The 26,854-nt window shown below is 46.1% G+C and overlaps 1 protein-coding gene across 2 annotated transcripts; it reads left to right on the forward strand.

Moving 5' to 3' along the window:
* The first annotated feature begins 730 nt into the window (after window positions 1-730).
* LOC134408700 (dual specificity protein phosphatase 22-A-like) lies at window positions 731-26,854 on the forward strand. 2 transcript variants are annotated; one of them, XM_063141081.1, is made up of 7 exons: window positions 731-812; window positions 4,438-4,471; window positions 5,099-5,181; window positions 10,036-10,100; window positions 19,701-19,775; window positions 22,100-22,271; window positions 26,488-26,854. In XM_063141081.1, the coding sequence occupies exons 1-7, from the start codon at window positions 792-794 to the stop codon at window positions 26,692-26,694; spliced, it is 657 nt and encodes a 218-aa protein (XP_062997151.1). In that variant the 5' UTR covers window positions 731-791; the 3' UTR covers window positions 26,695-26,854. The 2 variants fall into 2 exon arrangements, with proteins under 2 accessions (XP_062997151.1, XP_062997152.1); XM_063141082.1 differs by having other exon boundaries at window positions 10,051-10,100.

Here is a 26,854-nt window from a genome sequence, read left to right on the forward strand (position 1 = left end):
GGAACATCTGCCTCTGCTGCCTTGGAAACTGGCCCCATCTCAAGGAGTCCGGTGCATTTGCTGCTCTTTGGCCAAGCTGCCGGCAGAACCCTGGAGCGAATCTGAAGCGGAGGAAGCTGACTGAGAAGCAAGGGCCAGGACTGGGTTGTTCCCTATAGCCCCCCACTGGATTGTTTTGAGTTATGTTGCTGGGTGGGTTCCCCTCCGCCTGTCAAAAAGGGGTTGTTTTAAATAAGGCTGAATTGCTGCATTGCATCTGTGCGTGATCGGACACGTTTGGCAGTAACAGCTGTAGCACAGTGAGTCATAGAGCAGAGATGGGGAAAGTGTGTGTGTCTGTGTGTGTGTGTGTGAGAGAGAGAGGCAGTGATGCCTGTGTCACAGCGCATGGTGCAAGATCCAGGGCCCTGGAAGATCACCGAGTCCCCATGCCACAGTGACCTCCTATGACCCTTAATATTAACTCCTGCGTTTGACAGTAGACACTAGCCAGCTGTCTGCCCTGTCTGCGGAACGGGTAAGTGGGCAGAGATTTCCTAGCCTTCTGCAAGCTCCCTTATCCCTGCATGCTTCCTCCTCCTGCTAGTATCAGCTCTTCCCGGTAGAGCAATGCACCTCGCTGATCAAAGGGCCTTTTGAATGCGTCACAGGAGGCAAGCGGATCGCCCTCACAAGGCTCGCCTTTCTTCCCTCTCTGTTTTTGCAGTGTCCTGTTTACCAAGGGGGAAAACCGCGTGATCGCCGCTGTGCCTGTGCGTGTGAACGTGCCTGCTGAGGCCCTAAAAGCTGTCATGGGGACTGGGATGAGTAAGGTAAAATCCTTGGTCAATTTCAATTTAGCAAAAAGAAGACTTGTGTGTGTGTGTGTGTGTGTATGGGAGAGAGAAAGGAGGTGAGGTGGTTGTGGTGGAAATGAGAGCATCCTGCAATTCTGCCAAGGTGGGTCAACACAGTTTTGGCATTTGGGTGAAAGAAAACAGAGCAGCAGTGAAGAGCTGTCAGTTCGAATCTCGCCTCTGCTGTGAGCTCACTTGGTGGGTCCTTGCCAACCTCCGGCTTTCCCCTCTGCAACATGGGTATAATATAATAATACTAGGCCTATCTTACAGTTTGTCATCAGGAATATTGAAATAACTGTATGTGAAGCATTTGAAATACTTTAAATGTTCTATACAAAGGCTGTATTAATATTCTTAGGATGATGATTGATTATTACTAGTATTAGCATTATTAGCAGTATGAACTGTTATTTAGTAGTAGTATTTAGTATTATTTAGCATAAACAATATTGTGTATTATTATTGTATCATAATATTGTGAGTACAAGAAGGAATAGCTACACAGTGGATATTAACTGTTTCAAGTTCAGTATCAGGAGAAGGTTTTTAACTACTTGAAAAATAAATTGCTTTATCCCTCCACAGACCTTTCACTTCGTACAGATTACTTTTCCCAGTTAGCCAGCCAGGGTTTATTCAGGCTTCTCTCTCTCTCTCTCTCTCTTTCTCTCTCTCTCTCTTTCTCTCTCTCTCTCTCTCTTGCTCTGCAATCTTGCTACAACCTCCCGCTACACCCAAATACATTCAGCAACTGGGTGTTTGTTTTGGCAGGGGCGAAATGTCTGCATTCGGCTTTGTGAAGTTATGGAACTGTTAATGCACAGTGCAGTTTGCTTCCCAGATGAGGACCAATAATAGCGTGTGCCTCTAAGGAACTGGCAAAGTCATTGCCTTTTTTACTGAATTCAAATTAGATCCCCTGATCCAGATAGAGATGTCAGCTCAATTGAGAGGCCGTCTCCCTGTCTGGCCTGGTTAGGCTCTCTTGAGGTCCTGGATCCTGCCCGGGGCGCCATACCTCCCCAACCCTAACCTGAGGCTTAACTCTAACCCTCACTTGCCATGAGACGGATTCCCTCCATCCACTCAAAGTCAGAAGGCAATCCGTCCTTATGGCCCATTCAGTCTGTCTGGCCTGCCTAGGCTCTACTAATGCCTGCCACCCCAACCCTAACATGAGGCTTAACCCTAACCCTCACGTGTCTCAGAGATGTCAATCCAGCCTCTCAAAGTCAGTAAGAAAGTCATCCTGGTGGCCCCTTCATTTTGTCTGGCCTGGTTATGCTCTACGAAGGCCCCAGATGCTGTCTGGGGTGTGGGGTGGGACAGGACTCCCCAACTGAAGCTTAACTCTAAACCTCAACTGGCACTGCAATTTCCCTCACCCCTCCACTCAAAGACAGTGGGCAAGCCCTACTGGTGGGCCACTAGGGTGACCCTATGGAAAGGAGGACCGGGCTCCTGTATCTTTAACAGTTGCATAGAAAAGGGAATTTCAGCAGGTGTCATTTGTATGCATGTCACACCTGGTGTAATTCCCCCTTACTGCAGCTATACTGTGACCAGATTTAAAAGAGGGCAGCTTTAACTGTTGTGATGAAGAGGAAATATCACCAGGTTCTCCATATATACAGATGACACCTGCTGAAATTCCTTTTTCAATACAACTGTTAAAGATATAGGAGCCCTGTCCTCCTTTTCATATGGTCACCCTATTGGCCACTCAGTAACGTTATCATACTTCCCTGGATTTTCCACGGGTGCCTGGAAAAGCCGGGCATGAGGCCAAACGGGACTCCATTGGACTCCCCCACCCCCCAGCGTAGCCTCCAGCCACTCTTACCTGAAGCCTCCGCGCTGGTTCTGCAATATGTTTCAATGCCAGCTGTATAAGCAGTGTTTGTATATCCAGTTGCTTAGCAACACAAAGTTCTTCTCCTATCTCCTGCTTAGCAACAAAAAGTTCTTCCTCGGAATTGTGCCACGCACTGCACTGCCTCAGCATTCTTTATTATTATTATTATTATTATTATTATTATTATTATTATTTATTTATTTATATAGCACCATCAATGTACATGGTGCTGTACAGAGTAAAACAGTAAATAGCAAGGCCCTGCCACATAGGCTTACAATCTAATATTACACCTGCAGAAACACACACAGACACATAAATTAAAACCCCAAAATACAACATACGCATAATTTTTGTGAATCTCTCAAGCAGCCTTGTTTATTGGGCAGTACAGAAGTGCAATTAGTATTCTTTGCTCTTCTGAAAAGGTCAGGAGCCGGGACTTGTTTGTGTTTCAAAGACTTTGCTTAGATGCCCCCAAGTTTTGGCAAGCATTTAAAAATAGCACCCTCGTTCGTGCCACAGCTGCAGTCTCGTAGCCAAGCCTTTGGGTTGTTTGGAAGATGTTGCTGCTATAGAAACCCAAAACAGACTCTCCGTGTTTCTGGGCTGCGTCCCTTGCTTGTAGTTTAAAGTCAAGCGGTGCCTGTTTGAAAGGTCACAGTGGGCAGAACTTCTGTTTAGACTGCATGTAGCTTGGCGTGTTGTTTCCAGAAACAGGCAGTGAGTGAGTGGAGGATCTAGAAGGTTGCTTTTGAAAAGCTACTAATTTAGGGTGACCCTATGAAAAGGAGGACAGGGCTCCTGTATTTTTAACAATTGTGTTGAAAAGGAAATTTCAGCAGGTGTCATTTGTATATATGGAGAACCTGGTGAAATTTCCTCTTCATCACAACAGGTAAAGCTGCAGGTGCCCTGCCCTCTTTTAAATCTGGTCACTCTAGTATTTATTTATTTATTTATTTATTTATTTATTTATTAATTACATTTCTATACCGCCCAATAGCCGGAGCTCTCTGGGCGGTTCACAAAAATTAAAACCATTCAAAGTAGAAAACTACAGTATAAAACCATAATATAAAATACAATATAAAAGCTCAACCAGATAAAAACAGCAGCAATGCAAAATTACAAATTTACAACACCAAGTTAAAATGTATTTATAGATTGTTAAAATGCTGGGAGAATAAAAAGGTCTTCACCTGGAGTCTAAAGGCATATAACGTAGGTGCCAAGCGAACCTTCTTAGGGAGCTCATTCCACAACCGGGGTGCCACAGCAGAGAAGGCCCTGCTCCTGGTAGCCACCTGCCTCACTTCCTTTGGCAGGAGCTCATGGAGAAGGACCCCTGAGGATGACCTTAGGGTCCGGGCAGGTACATATGGGAGGAGGCGTTCCTTCAGATAACCTGGCCCCAAGCGGTTATCTGAACGGCTCCTGCAGCTTTAACTGTTGTGATGAAGAGGAAGTTTCACCAGGTTCTCCATATATACAAATGACACTTGCTGAAATTCCCTTTTCTATACAACTTTAGAGATACAGGAGCCCTGTCCTCCTTTTCATAGGGTCACCCTATGAGCTTATGAAAAGGGTCATAGGGTCAAAAGGGTCATAGGCTCACCCTAATCATACGGGGTTGTCTTTTTTGGTCTCTGCTCTGAATTCGAGAGGATTGCTCTGTGTTCTGAGGGTACCACAGAGGGGTATCTGTAACACTAACTCTTTCGCTTGACCTCTTCTTAGGTCGTGGAGGGCCTGTACCTTGGAAACATCAGGGGTAAGTGTTTTCCAGCGGAGTACAGAAGGAGGTGAGGTCCCTTGGAAGCCCCTTGCAGCTGCCTTCTGTAGGATGCCCCCAGCTTAACAAACCACAGTGGCCTGAAAAGAAAAAACGAACTGAAAGAATGGCCCACAATTAGGGATTTACGAACTGTATGAAATCCATTCTGTCTGTGTTTCACGGATTGTCAGGCACCTTTAGTTCTGTCATCCACCCATTTTTTGTTTTGTTTCTAAATTTGCGCAAATTTGCACGTGCGCAAATTCCCCCCAAAACGCACATTTTCACTCTTTAGCCATTTATTTATTTATTTATTTATTTATTACATGTCTATACCGCCCAATAGCCAGAGCTCTCTGGGCGGTTCACAAAAATTAAAAGCATTCAAAGTATAAAACAACAGTATAAAACCATAGTATAAAATACAATATAAAAGCTCAACCAGATAAAAACAGCAGCAATGCAAAATTACAAATTTTGGGAAAATGTGCATTTTGGGGCAAGTTTTTGGAGTGGGGTTGTTGTTTTTTTACAGTGAAATTTGTGCAAATTCAGCGAGAGCCGAGCCTGTGCCCCAGTTTAATTCATTCTGGGGTGGGGTTTGAGAATTTTGTTTACTTACAGATTCGGAGGACAGAGAGAACTTGGTGAAGCATGGAATCACGCACATCCTCTCGGTGCACAACAATGCCAAACCTGTGCTGGAAGTGAGTATGGAAGGTTTCAAGGGCATTTGGGGGAAAAAGCAAGCGGTGTGGTGATGTGGTGGTGGGGAAGGAGTGAGGGAGGGCTTCAGAGTATGGATTTCCAGCACAGATGAAATGCTTTGGAGAATCCAGTTATAGACTATTCCCTCACCTCAATCATTCACATTTTTTTGGCCTCTCCAGCAAACCAAAAAGCAAGAAAATTGCTAAAAAGAGGACCTGAGATGTCACAGCCATTAGAGGGCAGTACAACTACGCAAGAGATTTTTGGTTGGTTGTTTTTTTCTAGGGAATGTATGAGAAATTCATTTCAGTTTATTTTTGATCAAGATTTACCCAGTCCGTGCCTTCTGGGCGGAACACAGACTCAATGAACTCTGTGGTCGAAGTTCGTACCAGTGTGGTATGCCTAGAGTGTTGGACTGGGAGTTGGGAGATCCAGGTTCTAGTCTCCAGTTGGCCATGGAAGACAACTGGGTGACTTAGTCACAGACTCTCACTCCAGCCTATCTCACAGGGTTGTTGTTGTGAGGATATTATTATTATTATTATTATTTATTTATATAGCACCATCGATGTACATGGTGCTGTACAGATAACACAGTAAATAGCAAGACCCTGCCGCATAGGCTTACAATCTAATAAAGTTGTAGTAAACAATAAGAAGGGAAAGAGAATGCAAACAGGCACAGGGAAGTGTAAACAGGCACCGGGAAGGAGAGGAGGATTATGTATGCTGCCTTGGGTTCCTTGGAGGAAAAAAGGTGGGATATAAGTGCAACAACAACAACAACAACAACAACAACAACAACAATAATAATAATAATAATAATATTATCATCACCCAAGCTTATGTTGTGGTTTGCAGACCTCCCCGCCAACCAACCCCCCACATTAATTCGACTACATGTGTACATTTGAAAAATGTGCATCAGTACGCCTTAATCAATGGGATAGGCGTGTGTACATTTCACGGACGTGCACAATTGATGTGAACGTCTGGGAAAATAGACATGAAAATGAGCAAGGGTTTTCACGGGAAAAGACACCCCCCCACACACAAAAGCTTGCAATCTGATACGGATTTGAATAGGAATGAGCTTTGAGATGGAATTCTAAGAACTTCGAAGAGCTCAAGTTTTCTCATTTGCTCATCCCTTCCTTTCCCTCTCACACTTATTTATTTATTTATTTATTAATTACACTTATATACCGCCCCCATAGCCAGAGCTCTCTGGGCGGTTTACAGAAATTAAGGAGGGAAAAACCAAGATGATTGTACAATGAAAGGCAAGATCTACGCTACTGCTTTAAAACGGTTTATAACCGTAGTGACAACTGTTTGGACCCAGGACTCACTCCATGTACAGTTTTCATACTGTTTTCAAAGGGTCGTATCCTGCTTGGAGTAAATCTGGCCAAAGATAGGGCAGACCCACACATTCCACGGCCACTTCATCAGTAAGGTAAGCACCAGAACCCTGCAGTAATTAAGACCCATTAGCTTTGAAAAAGACCTGCTTCTGGTGAAGATGAAAACAGCTAGAACTGATTGATTGATATGGATCCTTGGACCCTCCTTATTTATTTTATTTTATTTTATTTTGTTATTTATTTATTTATTACATTTTTGTACCGCCCAACAACTGAAGCTCTCTGGGAGGTTCACAAAAATTAAAACCCATGAAGAGCATAATAAAACAACCAACAATCTAAAAACACAAATACAAAATACAATATAAAAAGCACAACCGGGATAAAACCATGCAGCAAAATTGATATAAGATTAAAATACAGAGTTAAAACAGTAAAATTTAAATTTAAGTTAAAATTAAGTGTTAAAATACTGAGAAAATAAAAAGGTCTTCAGCTGGCGATGGAAGGAGTACAGTGTAGGCGCCAGGCGGACCTCTCTGGGGAGCTCGTTCCACAGCCGGGGTGCCACAGCGGAGAAAGCCCTCCTCCTAGTAGCCACCTGCCTCACTTCCTTTGGCAGGGGCTCACGGAGAAGGACTCCTGTGGATGATTTTATGGGCATAGCCATGAGGACTGTCATGCGGAGTGCCTGCACTTTCAGAATTTACAACACCACCACTGCGTATAACTTAAGTCAGCTTCCTATTTCCCTTCTGATCAAAGCTGCTGCTAACGGCACAGTTGCATTTGCCCATTGGAAGAGTTGTCAGACCTATTTGGAAAATTGTGAGTTTGAATCCCGCTTAGAGCTGTGAGTTTCTAGGAAGGAATTGTGTTGAAGAATGCAACGTTCTGTGGCTTGTTTCCTGGAGGTTTCGTGCCAGTGAATAAGATTAGGTTATGGGTGCTTCCTGAGAATATTAAAAAAAAAAAAACACTCTCCAAGAAAACCATTTTCTTGGTAGGAGATACTGAGTAATGTTGGAGAGTAAGAAATGGGATGGGGAAAAAAATCAAATAGTGGGGTGGCGTGGGGGGAGAAACCGCTCCAGCAAAGCTGCAGCTGGCTCTGACCACATCTCTGCAGGCTTGCCAGACAGATGGCGATTCCACATAGAGGTCTTACAACATGATGGAGCGAATGAGGCCGGGGCAGAAAAAAAAGAAAGAAAGGAAAAGAAAGGGGAACCGGAAACACATGGATGCATTGAGCAATATGTCAATCACAGATTTGGCAAAAGAAGTGCAGACCCAAGCTCCTGTTCCCATGCCCGGCCACTCTGGCAAAGACTGAGAGAGGGTCCCGTTTCCAGCGGAGGAAAGGGAATTTGGAGGAGAGTCGTAATTCGTCTTGATGCGTATTCTTTGATTGCTGAGGTCAGGGACGGGGAATCTAGAGAAAGGAAGGAAGGAAGAAAGAAAGGGAAGGTTAGCAACGGTCTAGTTGATTTTGCTGTTGCAAATGAGTTGCAACACTATCCACAAAAGTATTTTTGATTCGTGATTTTTTTTTTAAAACCATCCGATTAGAAGAGGCAGGTTAGGCTGAGAGAGAGAGAGAGTGATTGGTCCAACAGAACTCCCCCCCCCGATAATTACATTGCAGCGGGAGGCCTCAAATTGGATGAGGTTTCTATTTTTGTGAACCGCCCAGAGAGCTTCGGCTATTGGGCGGTATAAAAATGTAATAAATAAATAAATAAATAAATAAATAAAATACTCTATAGGGTACTCAGCCTGATGCTTAATCCGGATTTATAACTGATGCTCTCTCTTATTCTGCATCTGAACATAGGAAGCTGTCTTATATTAGGTCAGATTATATGTCCACCTGTTGCCTGCTTTGATTAGGGTGACCATATGAAAAGGAGGATAGGGCTGCAGGAGCTAAACTAGAATGATCAGAAACAAAAGAGGGCTCCTGTATCTTTAACAGTTGTATTGAAAGGGGAATTTCAGAAGGTGTCCTTTGTACGCATGCAGTACCTGGTGAAATTCCTTCTTCATCACAACAGTTAAAGCTGCAGGAGCTGTACTAGGGTGACCAGATACAAAAGAGGGCAGAGCTCCGGCAGCTTTAACTGTTGTGATGGAAAGGGAATTTACCCGTGAACCTACCCGTACACTGCGCTCAACATCTAAGGTCCTACTCCGAGGGAAGCTCGGAGGATGGCAACAAGGGAGAGGGCCTTTTCAGTGGTGGCCCCCCAATTTTGGCATCACCTCCCCGGCAAGGCTCGCCTGGCACCAACATTGTTAACTTTTCGGCACCAGGTCAAGACTTTTCTCTTTTCCTGGGCAGTTAACAACATATACTGAGTTTGTTTTTGTTTTTTTAATTGACCCCAGAATTGTTGTTTTACAAGGGTATTGTTGTTTTTATGTTCTTGATGTTTTAAAATTTTGTATACATGTTTTTAATGTTCACGGTTTTTAACTTTTGTAAACCGCCCAGAGAGCTTCAGCTATGGGGCAGTATATAAATGTAATAAAATAAATAAATAAAGTTCACCAGGTGCTGCATACATACCAGTGACACCTGCTGAAATTCACCTTTCAATACAACTGTTAAAGATACAGGAGCCCGGTCCTCCTTTCCATAGGGCCACCCTGGCTTTGATAAGCAGTCTTGGGCAGGGAAATGTCTTCCCATTTCCTGCTGCCTGAAATCCTTTGGGAGATGCCCTGGATTGACCAGGGAACCTTCTGCATGCAAACCATGTGCTTCCCCCACTCAGCTACCGTCTCTTGCTGAACCAGGATTACCCGCTACCCTATTTTGATGCCGCCTCTGCTCGCGGTTCATTGGAAGAAGATTGAATTGCAGGAGGGTGAACGAACCGTGGCAAAGTCAGGAGGGTTTCATTTCCTTCTAATTCATCTCTGATCATGCTTTTTAATTGCCATCTTATCTCTTTTTGGGTGAAGCCCAACAGCTGCATAGAGTGACCTGCTGCCTGTAGCTAAAGGCAAAGGGGAAAGGTTTGTGGTCTAAACATCCCAAATTCCCCCTTCGATCAAACATAGAGATGTGAAGGCCTGAAAAAACCAGAACAAACGTGGGGGGAAAACACACATAGAAAAAAAATGGGAAGTATTCCCTGCTTTCCCCCCAAGGGATTTTTGGAAAATTTAGTTTAAAAGTTTGAATTTTTCTGTATCCCTCTAGAGTTTTTATTTCCCAGCCTTGACGTCTCTGCTCAACAGGAGTTTCCATCCTCTGGATCATTATTGAATAAAGCAGATATTCTTAAATTCTGGGTTGTGGGGAGGCTGATTTAGACCACACTAAGTGCAAAACAGTTTTGGGGGGTGGACCAAGGGCTACCGGAACCCCAAAAACAAGAATGTTGGATTGTATGTATAAAAATCTATGATTTACTCTCCAATCTTTCTCCAGCACAAAGCACTAAACACACAAGAGACTCCTAACATTAGGCTCTTTCATTTCAGGACATGACCTACCTCTGCATATCGGCCTCTGACTCCTCGAACCAAAATCTGTAAGTCTTCTCAACGGTTTTCAGCCTCTGTATGCCGCAGATGTTCTAGCTCACTTTAGGAGAATGCCATTCTAGTCTTTTCCTGTCTGTGTGCCACATGAACCTTTTCAGGTCACCCGCTCTGTATAGAAACACACTCGTCTGTTTTATACATGTAGGGACCAGGGCCAGATCTACACTACTGCTTTAAAGCGCTTTATAACAGTTATAAAGCGCTTTAACTATAGCGCTATAAAACTGTTATAAAGCGCTTTAAAGCAATAGTGTAGATCTGGCCCAGGATTTCCTCAACCAGGGCCAGATCTACACTACTGCTTTAAAGCGCTTTATAACAGTTATAAAGCGCTTTAACTAAAGCGCTATAAAACTGTTATAAAGCGCTTTGAAGCAATAGTGTAGATCCGGCCCAGGACTTCCTCAACCAGGGATCAGGACTGGCGTCAAGGATAGACGTGATTGGACATCTGCCAAGGGGGCACACCCCAGGAGGGTCCACTCACAAGAGCCCCCTGGCGTTGGTCCTCCTGTGAGTGTGTGTGTGTGTGTTTGTGTGTTTCCAGCTTGTACGTTTTTTTGTCTTTACTTCTTTTTTGGTTACAGAGGTCAAATGCTACATCATTTATATATACATTCCATATCAATTCAGATACAAACTACAAGTTTCCACCTTGGGTGAAATCCCCCTTCCCTACTATTGCCATCTTCCTATCCAAATGTCTGTGTGAAGTAACAGGGGTGTCCTTCCCCTCTTCTTCTTTATTCACAAAGTCAATAAATTTCTTCCAGATCCCCACAAATTTATTTTCGCAGAATTGTCCTCGCATTTTCCTCATTTGATCTGTTTTGGGGGCAATCTGCCAAAATCCGTTGATACCAGTGATCAATGTGAAGCCCTTTGCCATCCTTCCAGTGCCGGGCAATCAACCCTCTTGCTGCCAGTAGAAGGTGGCCAGTGAGTTGGACATGACCTGGGCCGGATCTACACTACTGCTTTAAAGCGCTTTATAACTGTTTTGACAACTGTTGGGGCCCAGGACACACTCCATATACAGATGTCGAAACTGTTATAAAGCGCTTTAAAGCAGTAGTGTAGATCCGGCCTTGGTGGGGTTTCTCTCTCTCTCTTTTGCATATGCTCATGATCCAGCGCCCGCACATACCCAAAAAGCCACCCCAACTAATCCTTAAAATCAAAGGACTCTCTTGAAGCAGCATTTGATGCTGTGCCAAGCGGTTGCATTCAGAAGACAGAGAGAGAGAGAGAGAAAGAGGCCCTTTCTACACCTAAGGGTTATATTTATTTATTTATTTATTTATTTATTTATTTATTTATTTTATTACATTTATATACCGCCCCACAGCCGAAGCTCTCTGGGCAGTTTACAACAATTAAAAATGGTAAACATTAAAAGTATACAAAATTTAAAAAACCTCAAAAACATAAAAAACAGTATAAAAACAACAGTATCCATTTTTTTAAAAAAATTCTGGGGTCCATTAAAAACAAACTTAACGTTGTTAAATGCTGTTAAAATGCCTGGGAGAAGAGAAAAGTCTGGACCTGGCGCCGAAAAGATAACAATGTTGGCGCCAGGCGAGCCTCGTCTGGGAGATCATTCCACAGTCGGGGGGCCACCACTGAGAAGGCCCTCTCCCTTGTTGCCATCCTCTGAGCTTCCCTCGGAGTAGGCACTCGGAGGAGGACCTTAGATGTTGAGCGCAGTGTACGGGTAGGGAAAATGGACGGATCGTCCCTGTCTGCTCATGGGATCCCCTGTGTGTCACTTGGATGCACAGGGACGATCCCGGGTGTGTAGGGGGAGGCAGGCGTAGAAAGGGAGGGAGAGGGGGGGGAGAAAGAGAGAGAGAGACACCTGCAGAAGTCCCAGTGGGTACACAGAAGTATTCAAGTGCGAACAGGGGAAATCTTTGGATCCCAGATTAAATAAATGAAGCAAATATATTCAGTTTTTTTTTTTAAAAAAGAATATTATTAGATTATAGGTTTCTCATGCAAAGTGGAGGAAATTCATCATTTCTTCATCACGTTGCAACTGGTTTCTGACAACAGAAACTGATGAGCTGCCTGGTTTTTCGAGCTACTGCAGAGAGTCACCTGCCTGGCCGTTGTGGGTATTATAGAAGTTCCTTTCAACGAATGGAGGCGCCTTCCAGATGGAGGACTCCTGGCGTGACCAATAAATGATGTTGTGCAGTGATTTCATCTACACAGAAGGTTTAGGAAAGGAAGAGGGCAAATGTCTGGGCTCCTTGTAAAAATCCGATTGCACAGTGAAAAGCTTTGTGTGGAAGCAACCTGGCAGGGAATTGCTGTGAGACCTAGCAGGGACAGCAGTTTGGATTTTGTTGTGCTCAGGAGACGGAGGGAATGCTGTAACTCAGTGGCAGGGTACCTGCTTTTTTGCAGAAGATTCCAAGTTCAATCCAATGCATCTCCAAGTAGTTTTACATGCTACCTGAATTATTTGAATGCTAAATTGGTGGGTGGAGGGAAAGGGCGCAGGGCTTTCTTGGGACCCCGGAGAGGCGGTTTGGGAACCCAGAGCTGAGGTTCTGTACCCCATGTTTGAAATGCTATCTGGGGAGGGGATGATTTGTTTTTAAATTGGAAGGGCAAGGCTTGAGAATCCCCCCCCCACGAAATCCTGGGAGCTGTCTAAATGCTTGGAAAGCCCCGGGGTGGGTGTGCGATGTTGCGGTGGCAATTATATGCTGCTGCTGCAATCGTGCGCCCACCCCGGGGCTTTCCGCCAAAGCTGTGGAGAGAAAAAAAGGCAGGGACTTACCCCAACTTTTTTTCTCTGGAGAGAGGCAAGGAGATGCAAGATGGCGTTAAGGCAGCCCGAAAGCCTCGATCCAGAGTCATGAGCGGTGCCTGGTAGAAGGTGACCTGCGATTGGTCGCCTTCCACCAGGAAAAGGGCGGGGGGGGGGTTCCGGTCCCCAGATGGCTACCCAGAAACCCTACACTCCCTCCTCAGTGTCAGGATTACCTGACGCCACCCTAGGGGGAGGGAAAGAGCAGTGCTTTCAAGGGATGTGGCGCCACCCCGGTGCCATGAAGACACCTCCTTGGAGAACGGCTGTCAGTAATGTAATCAGCTCTGGGTTATATGGAGCAGGTAGGATGATCCTTATACCAGATCAGAATATTTGTCCAATTAGCTCAGTAGTGTCAACTCTGACCCGCAACAGCTCTCCAAAACCTCAGGTAGAAAAGGGTCTTTTCCGCGTCCTACTTTATTTATTGCTGTTTTATTATTACTACCTTTATATCCTGCCTTTTTTTTCACACAGTCCTCCTCCTCTCCATTTTATCCTTACAACAGCCCTGTGAGGTAGGTTAGGCTGAGAATCAGTGAGTGGCCCAGAGTCACCCAGTTGAGCATCATGGCCTGTGTGGGAGACTAGAACCCAGATCACCCACTTCAAGTTTGCTGTGCCCAGGTGCCAACTGTGCACGGGCATCTTCAAAGCCCCACGGATCTCCCTCTTTATGGCTCTTTGACTTTAAACCAGACTTGGACCTTCAAATAGAGGACTGTCCTCTGCTGGCTCTCTAAAATAGATGACTCTCCTGCAAAGTAGGACACTTGAACCACACTATTCCATTCTTTCAGCTTAAGGACCAAATTCAGTTTTGGAGATGCTCTCAGGGCTGGGACCAAAGGCAACAGGGCCTGAATATACCAGCATATTTTGCCCTCAAGCTCTTACTGCTTTTAAGTAAAGCCTTTGGAGAGGCATTTCAACCATTTAGAATGGAGGAAAACTGAACAAAGGCCAGAAACCCCCCAAATGATAGGTGCTATGGGGAAAGGGGGCGGAGCCCGGGAGAAGGGCGGAGCCCAGGTGAGCCAGGATGGGCCCCTGGGCCCAAGGTTTACTACCTGACCCTTATTTAACTGGAGATGCTTGAACCTGGGACCTTCTGCATGCAACAGTGATGGTTGCTTGTTCATATTGAGCATATGAGTTGGCTTATAGGCCGGGCCATTGTTTGATCCAGCCCAGCGTTGTCTGCTTTGTCTGCATGCAGCTTTCCAGGGCATCAGGCAGAAAGTGGATTTTCACAGCTTTGTTTCTGGCATCTTTTCGATGCTGGAGATGGAGGCTTGGGCCTTCTGCATGCAAAGCAGGTGTTCCCTGAGAGGCTGAATCAGAAAGCCGTTCTTCAGCAAGACTGAGGCGGTTGTTTATCCTCCCTTTTCGTCATGAGTGTGTGTGTGTCTGTGCAACCATAACTTGCCTCCAGCAATGGGCCCACAGGAAGGAAGTTTTGCTTCTGAGGGTCTATTTTCTGCCTTATGCTTTAGACGCTGGATTTCACAATCTTGGTGAACTTTGAAAGGGTTTTCCAAGAAGCAAAACGAGAACAGGTTGACTTGAAATGACCCTACGACTGGCTTCCCCAACCTGGAGCCCTCTGTATCTGTTGGCCTACAACCCATCATAATCCTCAGCCAGACTGGCCATGGGGGAGGGGGTCATTGGAGTTGCAGTCAAGCACATCTGGAGGGCTCCAGGTTGGACAAGTGCAGATAAGGGCCATCAGGCTGGTTTCAAAGTGGGTAGTTGTAGATGGCTCCTACTACGGTCAGAATGCCACATACACAAGAGTGCAACCTCAGACTCCTTTCTAATTGATCCAGCATAATGATTTCCATTCCGTTTTGTGCACTTGTAAGCATGCAGTGAAAGGCTGGAAAAGACCCATTTGTAGATGCTTGAACCATCCCGATCATATGTAGAACAGGGCAAGTAGGTGGTGGTTAGGATGCCTGATCCATGTTGAGTGATCGTGTGTTAGATGATCCTGCATCTGTTGGTTCGGACCTCTTGATAATCCATGGTTTATTGTGACGGGAATGAGCTGTTTTTGTCATTCTGTCAGGATCCAACAAACTGTGGTTTGAAGTTGGCTTGTTTCTTAGTTTGTTGGACAGAACATCAAAGGGGATTCTACATGTCGTACTGAGGGCGCTTCCATGCAGAAGAAGGCGGGCTGAGCTCTCTGAGCCTGCCAGCGAGGAGGAAGGTGGGTGGCGGCGGCGGCGGCAAGGACGCCTCTTCCTCGTCTCTTCGCCAGGCAAGTTACACGATCGCTATGGGGTCGCACTGGGGGCGCATGGAAGCACCCTCAGTACGACGTGTGGAATCCCCCCAAGTTGTGTTTAATCAAAAACAGAAGCAAATCTTCTGATCTCCTCATGGTTTGTTTGAAGCAAGCCAACTTCAGATGCTGGGTTATGAAGCTGTCTTGTTTCAATAAACAGTAGTTAAGATTAACCACAGTTTATAGTTCAGACATAACTCTAAACTGTGGTTGATCCAAGAAGGGAGTGAAAACATCCAATCTCTTTGTCACAGCTGAAGCAGAGGCGGAGAGGGGATTGCTTGACCCCATCACAATAAACTAGGGTGACCCTCCAGATGTTGTTGGGCTGGAACTCCCATCATGCCTCACCATTGGCCAGGCTGGCTAGTACTGACGACAGTTGCAATCCAACAACAGCTGCAGGACTACCAATGGCCCACCCTTGGGTTGTACTGATGAACCAAGGACTTAGCACGGCTATGCTTTTTTTCTGGCACACTTCCAGGTAAGCCGACTTCTCACCAGGCAGGAAATCTTCCTGGCCCATGCGCAGGTCTTATGGCCTCCTTTTACTGGCATTAGAGCCTGGCGTTGCCCATATCTTCGTTTTATTTTGTTTCCCCTTCGTTCTCTTCCTGTAAGTAGGCCACGAAGTTCAAAGGCAGTGCTCTGGTTTCCCTTGGGCAGCTTCGAAGGAGTGGTTCAGAAGGGTGTGTTTATGTGCAGAGGGGTGGAGGGGGGAAGGAATGTGCATAAAAATGATGGCAGGTGCGGCTAGGTGCCAATCATGCCATGCAGCAAGGGTGCAGGAATGAGCAGTGGACGTTCCACCAAGCTGTCAGGTGAAGGAACAGTATGCTTTCAGAAATTTATTTATTTATAAATAATAGCCGAAGCTCTCTGGGCAGTTCACAAAAATTTAAACCATGAAAAGCAAAATAAAACACATAAAAAGCACAACCAGGATAAAACCACACAGCAGAAGTTGATATAGATTAAAGTATGGAATTAAAACAAGGTTTAAATTTAAGTTTATTTATTTATTTATTACGTTTTTATACCCCCCAATAGCTGAAAATTAAAACCATAATAAAACAACCAACAGGTTAAAAACACAAATACAAAATACAGTAAAAAAGCACAACCAGGATAAAACCACACAGCAAAAATTGATATAAGATTAAAATACAGAGTTAGAACAGTAAAATTTAAATTTAAGTTAAAATTAGGTGTTAAAATACTGAGAGAATAAAAAGGTCTTCAGCTGGTGATGAAAAGAGTACAGTGTAGGCGCCAGGCGGACCTCTCTGGGGAGCTCGTTCCACAGCTGGGGTGCCACAGCGGAGAAAGCCCTCCTCCTAGTAGCCACCTGCCTCACTTCCTTTGGCAGGGGCTCACGGAGAAGGACCCCTGTGGATGATCTTAAGGTCCGGGCAGGTACATATGGGAAGAGGCGTTCCTTCAAATAACCTGGCCCCAAGCCATTTAGGGCTTTGAATGTTAGTACCAGCACTTTGAATCAGGCCCGGACCTGGACTGGCAGCCAATGAAGTTGTAAAAAGACTGGCGTTCTTATGGTCAGGACGCAAGGTATTAATGTTAGTAGGAAGAGCCTATAGTAAGGCATATTCAGGGGCACTGAGGGCAGCAAAAAAACAATACTTTGCTGCCACTATTAAATCTTCTATTTGCCGCCCAGCGGAGCTTTTTAGAGTTGTCCGGGGGCTATTACATGCTGGTCCCAAGGACACGGTAGAATCATCTGAGGCCCGCTGTAATGAATTTGCTAGGCACTTCCAGAATAAAATCTTTTGCATCCGCCAGGACTTAGACTCCAGTGTTATAGCAGGTGAATCTAGTGAGGTGTCCAGAGTACAGTCTTGTCCTGTAATCTTGGATGAGTTTCAGTTGGTACAGCTCGAGGATGTGGACAAGGTGCTTGGACAGGTCCGCGCAACCACCTCTGTACTAGATCCTTGCCCCTCTTGGCTAATAAAAGCTAGTAGGGATGGAACAGCCGGCTGGGCCAAGGAGGTGATTAATGCCTCTCTACGAGAGGGAGTGGTCCCAGACCGTCTGAAAGAGGCGGTAGTGAGACCACTCCTGAAGAAAACTTCCTTGGACCCGGAAAATCTTAGTAACTACAGGCCGGTAGCAAATGTTCCATTCCTGGGCAAGGTCCTTGAGCGGGTGGTGGCGGGCCAGCTCCAGACACTCTTGGATGAGACTGATTATCTGGATCCATTTCAGTCGGGTTTCAGGCCTGTCTTTGGCACGGAAACAGCCTCGGTCGCCCTGTATGATGACCTATGTCGGGAGAAGGACAGGGGGAGTGTGACTTTGTTGATTCTCCTTGATCTCTCAGCGGCTTTCGATACCATCGACCATGGTATCCTTCTGGAACGTCTGGCTGAGTTGGGAGTGGGGGGCACTGCATTGCAGTGGTTCCGCTCCTACTTAGCGGGACGGCTCCAGAAGGTGGTGCTTGGGGGACATTGCTCGGCCCCGTGGACTCTTCAGTATGGAGTTCCGCAGGGATCGGTCTTGTCCCCCATGCTGTTTAACATGTACATGAAACCGTTGGGTGCGGTCATCCGGAGTTTTGGAGTGCGCTGTCATCAGTACGCTGACGACACGCAGCTCTACTGCTCCTTTTCATCCTCATCAGGTGTGGCTGTGGATGTGCTGAACCGGTGCTTGGCTGCGACAATGGACTGGATGAGGGCTAATAAACTGAAGCTCAATCCAGACAAGACTGAGATGCTGCTGGTGGGTGGTTCCTCTGATCGGATGGGGGGTGTTCAACCGGTTCTGGATGGGGTTGCACTCCCCCTGAAGGAGCAGGTTCGTAGCTTGGGGGTTCTCCTAGAACCATCTTTGTCACTTGAGGCTCAGGTGGCCTTGGTGGCACGGAGTGCTTTCTACCAACTTCGGTTGGTGGCCCAGCTACGCCCCTATCTGGACAGGGATAACCTAGCTTCAGTTGTCCATACTCTGGTAACTTCCAAATTAGATTACTGCAATGCCCTCTACATGGGGCTGCCTTTGAAGATGGTCCGGAAGCTGCAGCTTGTGCAAAATGCGGCGGCCAGATTGATAGCTGGAACAGGGAGGTTTGAGCATGTAACACCAATTCTGGCCCGCTTGCATTGGCTGCCTATATGTTTCCGAGCCCAATTCAAGGTGCTGGTCTTAACCTATAAAGCCCTACATGGCTTGGGACCACAATACCTGATGGAACGCCTCTCCCGACATGAACCTACCCGTACACTGCGCTCAACATCTAAGGTCCTCCTCCGAGTGCCTACTCCAAGGGAAGCTCGGAGGATGGCAACAAGGGAGAGGGCCTTTTCAGTGGTGGCCCCCCGACTGTGGAATGATCTCCCCGATGAGGCTCGCCTGGCGCCAACATTGTTATCTTTTCGGCGCCAGGTCAAGACTTTTCTCTTCTCCCAGGCATTTTTAACAGCATTTTAACAGCATTTAACAACGTTAAGTTTGTTTTTAATGGACCCCACAATTGTTGTTTTTAAATGGATACTGTTGTTTTTATACTGTTTTTATGTGTGTGTGTGTGTGTGTGTGTGTGTGTGTGTGTGTGTTTTTAAATTGTATACTTTTAATGTTTACTATTTTTAAATATTGTAAACCGCCCAGAGAGCTTCGGCTGTGGGGCGGTATATAAATGTAATTAAATAAATAAATAAATAAATTATGGATTGGTCCAATGGTCCATTTAGCTCAGCATTCTGTAGCTAAATGGAGACATGATAGCACTCTTCAAATACTTAAAAGGTTGTCACACAGAGGAGGGCCAGCATCTCTTCTTGATCCTCCCAGAGTGCAGGACACGGAATAACGGGCTCAAGTTACAGAAAGCCAGATTCCAGCTGGACATCAGGAAAAACTTCCTGACTGTTAGAGCAGTGCGACAATGGAATCAGTTGCCTGGTGAGGTTGTGGGCTCCCCCACACTAGAGACCTTCAAGAGGCAGCTGGACAAGCATCTGTCGGGGATGCTTTAGGGTGGATTCCTGCATTGAGCAGGGGGTTGGACTCGATGGCCTTGTAGGCCCTTTCCAACTCTGCTATTCTATGATTCTAGACCTCTCCCATTGCGTTCCCCCCCCCAAGCATTTGGCACCCAGAGCCTCTGGACTGGGCGTGGAGGTTCCATTTTGCTACCAGCATTTCTAATCACCATGGATAGACCTCTCTAGTTCCTCCACGATTTCACCAAATCCCCTTTGAAGGCCTGCTCAGCTAGTGGCCTTCACACCCATATTTGGGCCCTGAGTGCCATGAAGTAATAATAATGTGCCATGTGACAAAGTGATGAGAATGTACCATGCGACAAAGTGATGGACCATGTGAATGAGAAGTGGAGGAAACCTCTTCTCTGTCTTGTCCACCTTCTCCAGAACTTGCATAAATAGGTTAATAAATGTGTAGGGAAACTTATTTTCCCTTCTCCATTCCTAGGATGCAACATTTCAAGGAGTGCATCCAGTTTATTCATGACTGTCGTCTGCACGGGGGAGGATGTCTCATTCACTGGTGAGCAATTTCTCTCTCTTTCTTTTCCCAGGCTGTTGAAGGCACCACGATGTATGGTGTGCATGCATTTAAATGCCTTGGCAAATCTGCATCCATTTAGAAGTCCTGTGAATGTTCTAGAACATAATATAGGCTGGGCCAGGAAAACAACCAGACAAACAAAAAGCCACACACACTTTTAGGTGCAATATTGGAGGTGCAGAGTAGCGCGGGGGAATTACATTCTGCATATCATTACTTGAGCTCAGTATATTTACTTTTGAGTGAACGTTATGGTGTCTACTTAATCATCTCCAAGGAAGAAGAAACGCATAGTCAGAAAAAAGGGCAAAAGAAGATGCCAATTTGTATAACGCTTGCACATGGAAATATAGGTGTGAATTTAGAAATAGTGGGTACAATCCTAGACAAAAAAAAGTCTGACATTTCCTCGCATTCTTCAACTAACATAGGATTACAACCTAGAATTTACGTAGAAATGCAACGTATCTCACCATGGTGGAGAAGGTTGACTAGGTGACCCATGTACCTGCTCAGTCTGCTGTGGCCAGGGGCCAACTGTGGAGAGGCAGCTTTGTCATGACCCAGGAGTCCAGCAGTGACGTGGACTCTAGGGTGACCCTATGAAAAGGAGGACAGGGCTCCTGTATCTTTAACTGTAATGAAGAAAAGGGAATTTCAGCAGGTGTCAATTGAAGAGGGTTGAATTCCCTCTTCATCACAACAGTTAAAGCTGCAGGAGCCCTGCCCTCTTTTGCATCTGGCCACTCTACTATAGCTAGTGTAGCTTTAACTGTTGTGATGAAGAGGGAATTTCACCCACTTCAATTGACACCTGCTGCAATTCCCTTTTCTACATTACTGTTAAAGATACAGGAGTCCTGTCCTCCTTTTCATATGGTCACCCTAGTGGACTCTGATGCTGAGGATCCAGTGGCATCCACAGGAGAAACTCCAGGTCCAAGCACCACCGCAGAACCTGTAGAGGTTCCACAGCCCAAACTTGCGAAGACTCCTGAGCCCAAGTCTGTAGAGGTCACTGAATCTGCAGACTCCTCTGAGCCTAGCCCCAGTACGGGGCCACCACCTTCAGCTAAAGGGTCCCACATTCCAGGGAGCTGTCACGTCAACGGCAACAACGCGCCAGGCATGAGCTCTTGGAGAGACGGAGGAGTGCTAGGCTACAGGCCAGAGGCGTGTCCCTTTAAGACTTCCAGCCTGAAAGAAAGGGTGGAGTTGGGGACCACAGCATAAAAGGCTTCAGTTTGGCCTCAGCCTTTGTTGGAGCAACTTGTTACCTTGCTGCCTTGTTTCTTTGTACCCTCGTTCCTTTGCTGCCTCGCTGCTCTGCTCCGTGGGCTTCTGCTTGCCAGGAACATGACAAACTTCAAGGAATAGGAGATTCCTTCAAATAGAGGACTGTCCTCTGCTAGCTCTCCAAAATAGAAGACTATCCTGTGGAGTAGGACACATGGCCACCCTAGTGTTTGTCCTTCATTTTGATAGCCAAGAGTCTAGGTCTTGAAAGCTAACAATACCCATGAATGACAAAATATAAACGGTACTTGGTCAGAGAGTGGCCCTCTTGAATTCCATGATGCATGCGTGTTGCACTGCAGAAGCAAACAAGAACTGGGCATGTTTAGCCTGGAGAAGAGAAGATTGAGGGGAGACATGAGAGCGCTCTTCAAATACTTGACAGGTTGTCACACAGAGGAGGGCCAGGATCTCTTCTCGATCCTCCCAGAGTACAGGACACGGAATAACGGGCTCAAGTTAAAGGAAGCCCGATTCCAGCTGGACATCAGGAAAAACTTCCTGACTGTTAGAGCAGTACGACAATGGAATCAGTTACCTAGGGAGGTGGTGGGCTCTCCCACACTCGAGGCCTTCAAGAGGCAGCTGGACAACCATCTGTCAGGGATGCTTTAGGGTGGATTCCTGCATTGAGCAGGGGGTTGGACTCGATGGCCGTGTAGGCCCCTTCCAACTCTGCTATTCTATGATTCTATGACTTAGGATGTTGCCTTGTACGAGTCAGGACATTGGTCCATTTAGCCCAGTATTGTCAACACAGACTAGCAGGGGCTCTCCAGGGTTTCTGCGTGGGGGGCTTTCCCAACCCTACCTGGAGAAGCTGGGGGGGGAGGGGCTTTCCTTTGCAAAAGTATTTCCTCTACCACTGAGCTACACCATGGGAAGACATTGCAGAGCGTTCAGGGACTTGGGTGTCGACACCATTACCGTTGTGAGATCCTAACGGGCGTTTCCTACCCTCCTGTTCGTCATCTTAAAACGTCGCTTCTGTGTTTTTGCCACTACAGCTTAGCTGGCGTTTCCCGCAGCACCACCATTCTGGTGGCCTACCTCATGACGGTGACCGACTTTGGCTGGGAAGAGGGCCTGGCAGCCACCAAAGCCGTCCGTTCTTATGTGAGCCCCAATTTTGGCTTCCAGGAGCAGCTCCAAGAGTACGAAACGACTTTGCTCAAGGAGGTATGATTTCGTGCTCCCATCTTGCTCACTTAGTTATCCCTTCAGGGCACCCTTTACAACAGGAGTGTTGAACTTCAGGACTGCAGGTTGAGTCCAGACCTTGCGGGTTTATCAGGAATGTGGATCAGTTGGAGGAAAACTGTTGGCTAAATTAAAGGCTTATCTCATGGTGACTGTGTCCTGGCTTGTGTGGGCTGCTGCCCTCTTTGTTAACTTCCTTCTCAGGAAGTTTGTTTTGTGTTTTTTTTTCTTAAAAGAAAAAAACCCACTGAAGCTGGGACATTCTGAGAAAACCGCACGCTGGACCAATGGAGGGTGGAAGGAGGCTCAGCTAGTCACATGATGCCGCGGCGCCTGGCGCCTGGCAGTGAAGGCCACGCAAGAAGGCTTTCGGCGAAAAATGCCCATCAGCTTGCAAAACCTCTGAGCCTGGGTTTCCCCTAAAGAGCCAAAATCTCCACCTCTGCCAATTCAGCTGATGTGGGCATCACCCACATGGGCTTGCAGAACAGAACGTTCCCACAGGGAGGGGTGGGGGCTTGGGAGTGGAGTTTGCAAACAGCGGGACCTTTAATGGTGCCAACTAGCAGGGCTTTGGATACAGTGAAGATGATTCTGAGCTCTTTTCAGTCCAAGCATCCCAGCTTAGACTTCTCTCTCTCTCTCTCTCTCTCTCTCTCTCTCTCTCTCTCTCTCTCTCTCTCTCTCTCTCTCTCTCTCTCTCTCTCTCTCTCTCTCTCTCACACACACACACACACACACACACACTTTCTTCCACTGCAATCAGGCTTTTAAAAAACCTCTATTGTGAGCAATGGAGGCTTTTTTAAAAAGCACACACAACCTGATCGCAGCGGAGGAAGGGTGATTTTGTGTGTGTGGGGAATCACAGGGTTGAGGAGTGGAGGGTTAGCCCCCTCATCTCCACAAGTCACCCTCCCCACCACACCAAATGCCCATTCACGCTGCAATTAGGGTTTAGAAAACCTCCATGGTTACTAAGGGAGGCTTTTTAAAAACCTCACTTGCAGCTTGGGAGGTAGGAGGGGAAATTTTATTGACAAGTTGAAAGCAAATAAATCACCGGGCCCAGATGCTATCCATCCTAGAGTTCTTAAAAAACTCAAATATGAAATTGCTGATCTTCTAACAAAAATATGCAGCATGTCTCTGTATCAGAGGACTGGGGAAATAGGTAATGCAACACCAAGTTTTAAAAAGGCAACTGATGCTCAGAGGTATACTGTCACTGTCCATGGAGGTTTCATAGAGGCTTCGTGACTTCGCTGACAGACCTCTTCTCTTCCACAAATTTGTTTGGCCATCTAAGTTTTACATCTAGTGGCAAAAATTAATTATGCATTGGGTGAAGAAGTCCTTTCTTCTGTCTGTCCTGAATCTACTGCCAACCAGTTTCACTGGACAATCCTGAGGTCCAGTATGATGACGAGAAGAATTGAATAGTTAAACCCAGTAGCGGTTTGTTCTAAAGAGGTTGTTTCTTTTGCTGCTGTCCCTCTCTGCAGAAGAAGCAGAGAGTTTAAAGCAGGGGTCAGAAGCCTAGTACTTTCCAGATATTTGGGACAACAATTCCCATGAGCCCCAGCTAGTATGGCCAATGGTTTATTTATTTATTTAATGTCTTTTTATCCTCCTCCTCAAACAAGTTTATAACCCTGAGGACAGAGATGACCTAAAAATATATGACACATAAAGAAGGGATGGAAAAGAAGAGGAAACATTACGGGAGTTGAAAGAATTTTCATTTCTGGAGTATAACTCTCATGCATGGAGGAGAAAAAAAAAGTGCAATTTTATTTTATTATTATTTATTTATTACATCTATATCCCGCCTTTTTTCCTCCAAGGAACCCAAGGCAGCGTACATAATCCTCCTCCTTTCCATTTTATCCTCACAAAAACAACCCTGTGAGGTAGGTTGGGCTGAGAATCTGTGACTGGCCCAAAGTCACCCAGTGGGTTTCCATGGCCAAGTGGGGACTAGAACCCGGATCTCCTGACACCCGGTCCAACACTCTAGCCACTACACCACACTGGCTTTCCCAGTGTCTCCAATAGAATTTGTTTGTTTGTTTATTTATTTATTTATTTACATTTATATACTGCCCCATAGCCTAAGCTCTCTGGGTGGTTTACAAAAGTTAAAAATAATGAACATTAAAACAGATGTACAAAATTTAAAACCATTAAAAGTATAAAAACAACAATATCCATTTAAAACCACTATAGAGTTGTTTTCAAGCTAGAGTGTCTCTTGTCCTTGTGCATTTTATTTATTTATTTATTTATTTATTTATTACATTTTTATACCGCCCAATAGCCGAAGCTCTCTGGGCAGTTCACAAAAATTAAAACCATAATAACACAACCAACAGTTTAAAAACACAAATACAAAATACAGTATAAAAAGCACAACCAGGATAAAACCATGCAGCAAAAATTGATATAAGATTAAAATACAGAGTTAGAACAGTAAAATTTAAATTTAAGTTAAAATTAAGTGTTAAAATACTGAGAGAATAAAAAGGTCTTCAGCTGGCAACGAAAGGAGTACAGTATAGGTGCCAGGTGGACCTCTCTGGTTAGCTCATTCCACAGCTGGGGTGCCACAGCGGAGAAGGCCCTCCTCCTAGTAGCCACCTGCCTCACTTCCTTTGGCAGGGGCTCATGGAGAAGGGCCCCTGTAGATGATCTTAAGGTCCAGGCAGGTGGATATGGGAGGAGGCGTTCCTTCAAATAACCTGGCCCCAAACCGTTTAGGGCTTTAAATGTCAATACCAGCACTTTGAATTGGGCCTGGACCTGGACTGGCAGCCAATGAAGCTGGAAAAGGACTGGCGTAATGTGATCTCACCGGCCAGTCCCTGTTAGTAAACGGGCTGCCCTGTTTTGTACCAGCTGAAGCTTCCGGACCGTTTTCAAAGGCAGCCCCACGTATAACGCATTGCAGTAATCCAAACGAGAGGTTATCAGAGCATGGATCACTGTAGCTAGGCTATCTCTGTCCAGATAAGGGCGCAGTTGGTATATCAGCCTAAGCTGATAAAAGGTGCTCTTTGCCACTGAGTTCACCTGGGCCTCAAGTGACAGTTCTGGATCCAAGAGCACCCCCAAACTACGGACCCGATCCTTTAGGGAGAGTGCAACCCCGTCCAGGACTGGGCAAACATCACCTCGCCGGACAGATGAACCACCCGCTAACAGTACCTCCGTCTTGTCTGGATTGAGTTTCAGTTTATTAGCCTTCATCCAGTCCATTACTGTGCCCAAGCACTGCCTCACCGCATGATGGATCTTCTGTTTAGCTGCAGTATGGGAGGACAATTCACAGGGATGATTTTGAAAACAAACCGAGCTGCCTGCCCAGTATGCAGCCCAACAGCATGGCAGCACCTCCAGCCTAAAACAAAACTCCTGCCCGCCCACCCGATTCAAAGCAATCGTGTGACTAGTTTCAAGCAGTGGATTTCTGCAGCGCGGAGGGCAGATCTGTCATTACAAGCAAATCATTAGAAATTCCCGCTGGAAGTCCCCCAAAGGTTGGTCGGAGCCCACTTCAGGGCATGAATGAGCAGGGCCCCCATAAAACACTCCTATGAGTGAGAGAGAAAGTTCATTCAGATGTGAGCCCTGACTGGTGTGGTGGTGGGTGTGGATAAGCTGTATGGGTAACGTCTTCATTGTTCCCTAATTCTTCATTCACATGGCTTTATGTTGTTCCCCATGCTGGTCTTTCTGGGTGGAAATGAACACATGGCGTGGTCTTTCTTTTTTCATTATACCATTTAGAATCATAGAGTTGGAAGGGGCCTCTAAGGCCATCAAGTCCAACCCCCCTGCTCAATGGAGGAGTCCACCTTAAAGCATCCCTGACAGACGGTTGTCCAGCTGCCTCTTGAAGGCCTCCAGTGTGGGAGAGCCCACAACCTCCCTAGGTAACTGATTCCATTGTCGTACTGCTCTAACAGTCAGGAAGTTTTTCCTGATGTCCAGCTGGAAACCAGTAAGAAACCATTTTTGAAATCCACTGCTGCACTCACCTGTGCTTTCACCATCATCTTGGCAGCCCAGCTGTGCTTGGTGATACACTCACTATGCCCAGTTGTTTACGTGCGTTGCCCCACTGCCTGTGTACGTTCAGCATCTTTGCCCAGCTCTCTTAGCTTACAACTCTTCTGGGATTTTGTCTCGGCAGTACCGTGCCTGGATCCAGCAGGAGTATGGCAAGAACCCGCTCCACGACCAAGAAGAGGTGCAGCGTTTACTCACCCTGCAGGAGGAGAAAGTAAAAGAGCAGCAAACTGGACTTGGAGAGACAAATTGGATGAATGCTCCAAGCCCAACCAGTCCGCGGCCCCACACCACCTATGCCAGCAGCAGTCACCGATGGATGAACAGATAACAAGAGCTCCTTTTGCAGCTGCTCCCAAGTTTAGATGCCCTCCAGATGTGTCGTATGACAACTCCCATAATCTGCAACCATCTGGGGATAACGGGAGTTGTATTCCAACGCGTTTGGAGGCTGCGGAGGTGGAAAGGCTGCATTAAAGACTTGGACTCAA

This window comes from Elgaria multicarinata, chromosome 14 (genome assembly GCF_023053635.1).
Source record: "Elgaria multicarinata webbii isolate HBS135686 ecotype San Diego chromosome 14, rElgMul1.1.pri, whole genome shotgun sequence".
Classification (NCBI taxonomy): domain Eukaryota; kingdom Metazoa; phylum Chordata; class Lepidosauria; order Squamata; family Anguidae; genus Elgaria; species Elgaria multicarinata.

Excerpts from the sequence above, each read along its gene's own strand:
- LOC134408700 (XM_063141081.1), top strand. The coding sequence starts at position 792 with ATGGGGACTGGGATGAGTAAG. Across the intron at positions 10,101-19,700 it reads GACTCCTCGAACCAAAATCT|GATGCAACATTTCAAGGAGT; the intron begins GTAAGTCTTCTC and ends CTCCATTCCTAG. Across the intron at positions 19,776-22,099 it reads GGAGGATGTCTCATTCACTG|CTTAGCTGGCGTTTCCCGCA; the intron begins GTGAGCAATTTC and ends TTGCCACTACAG.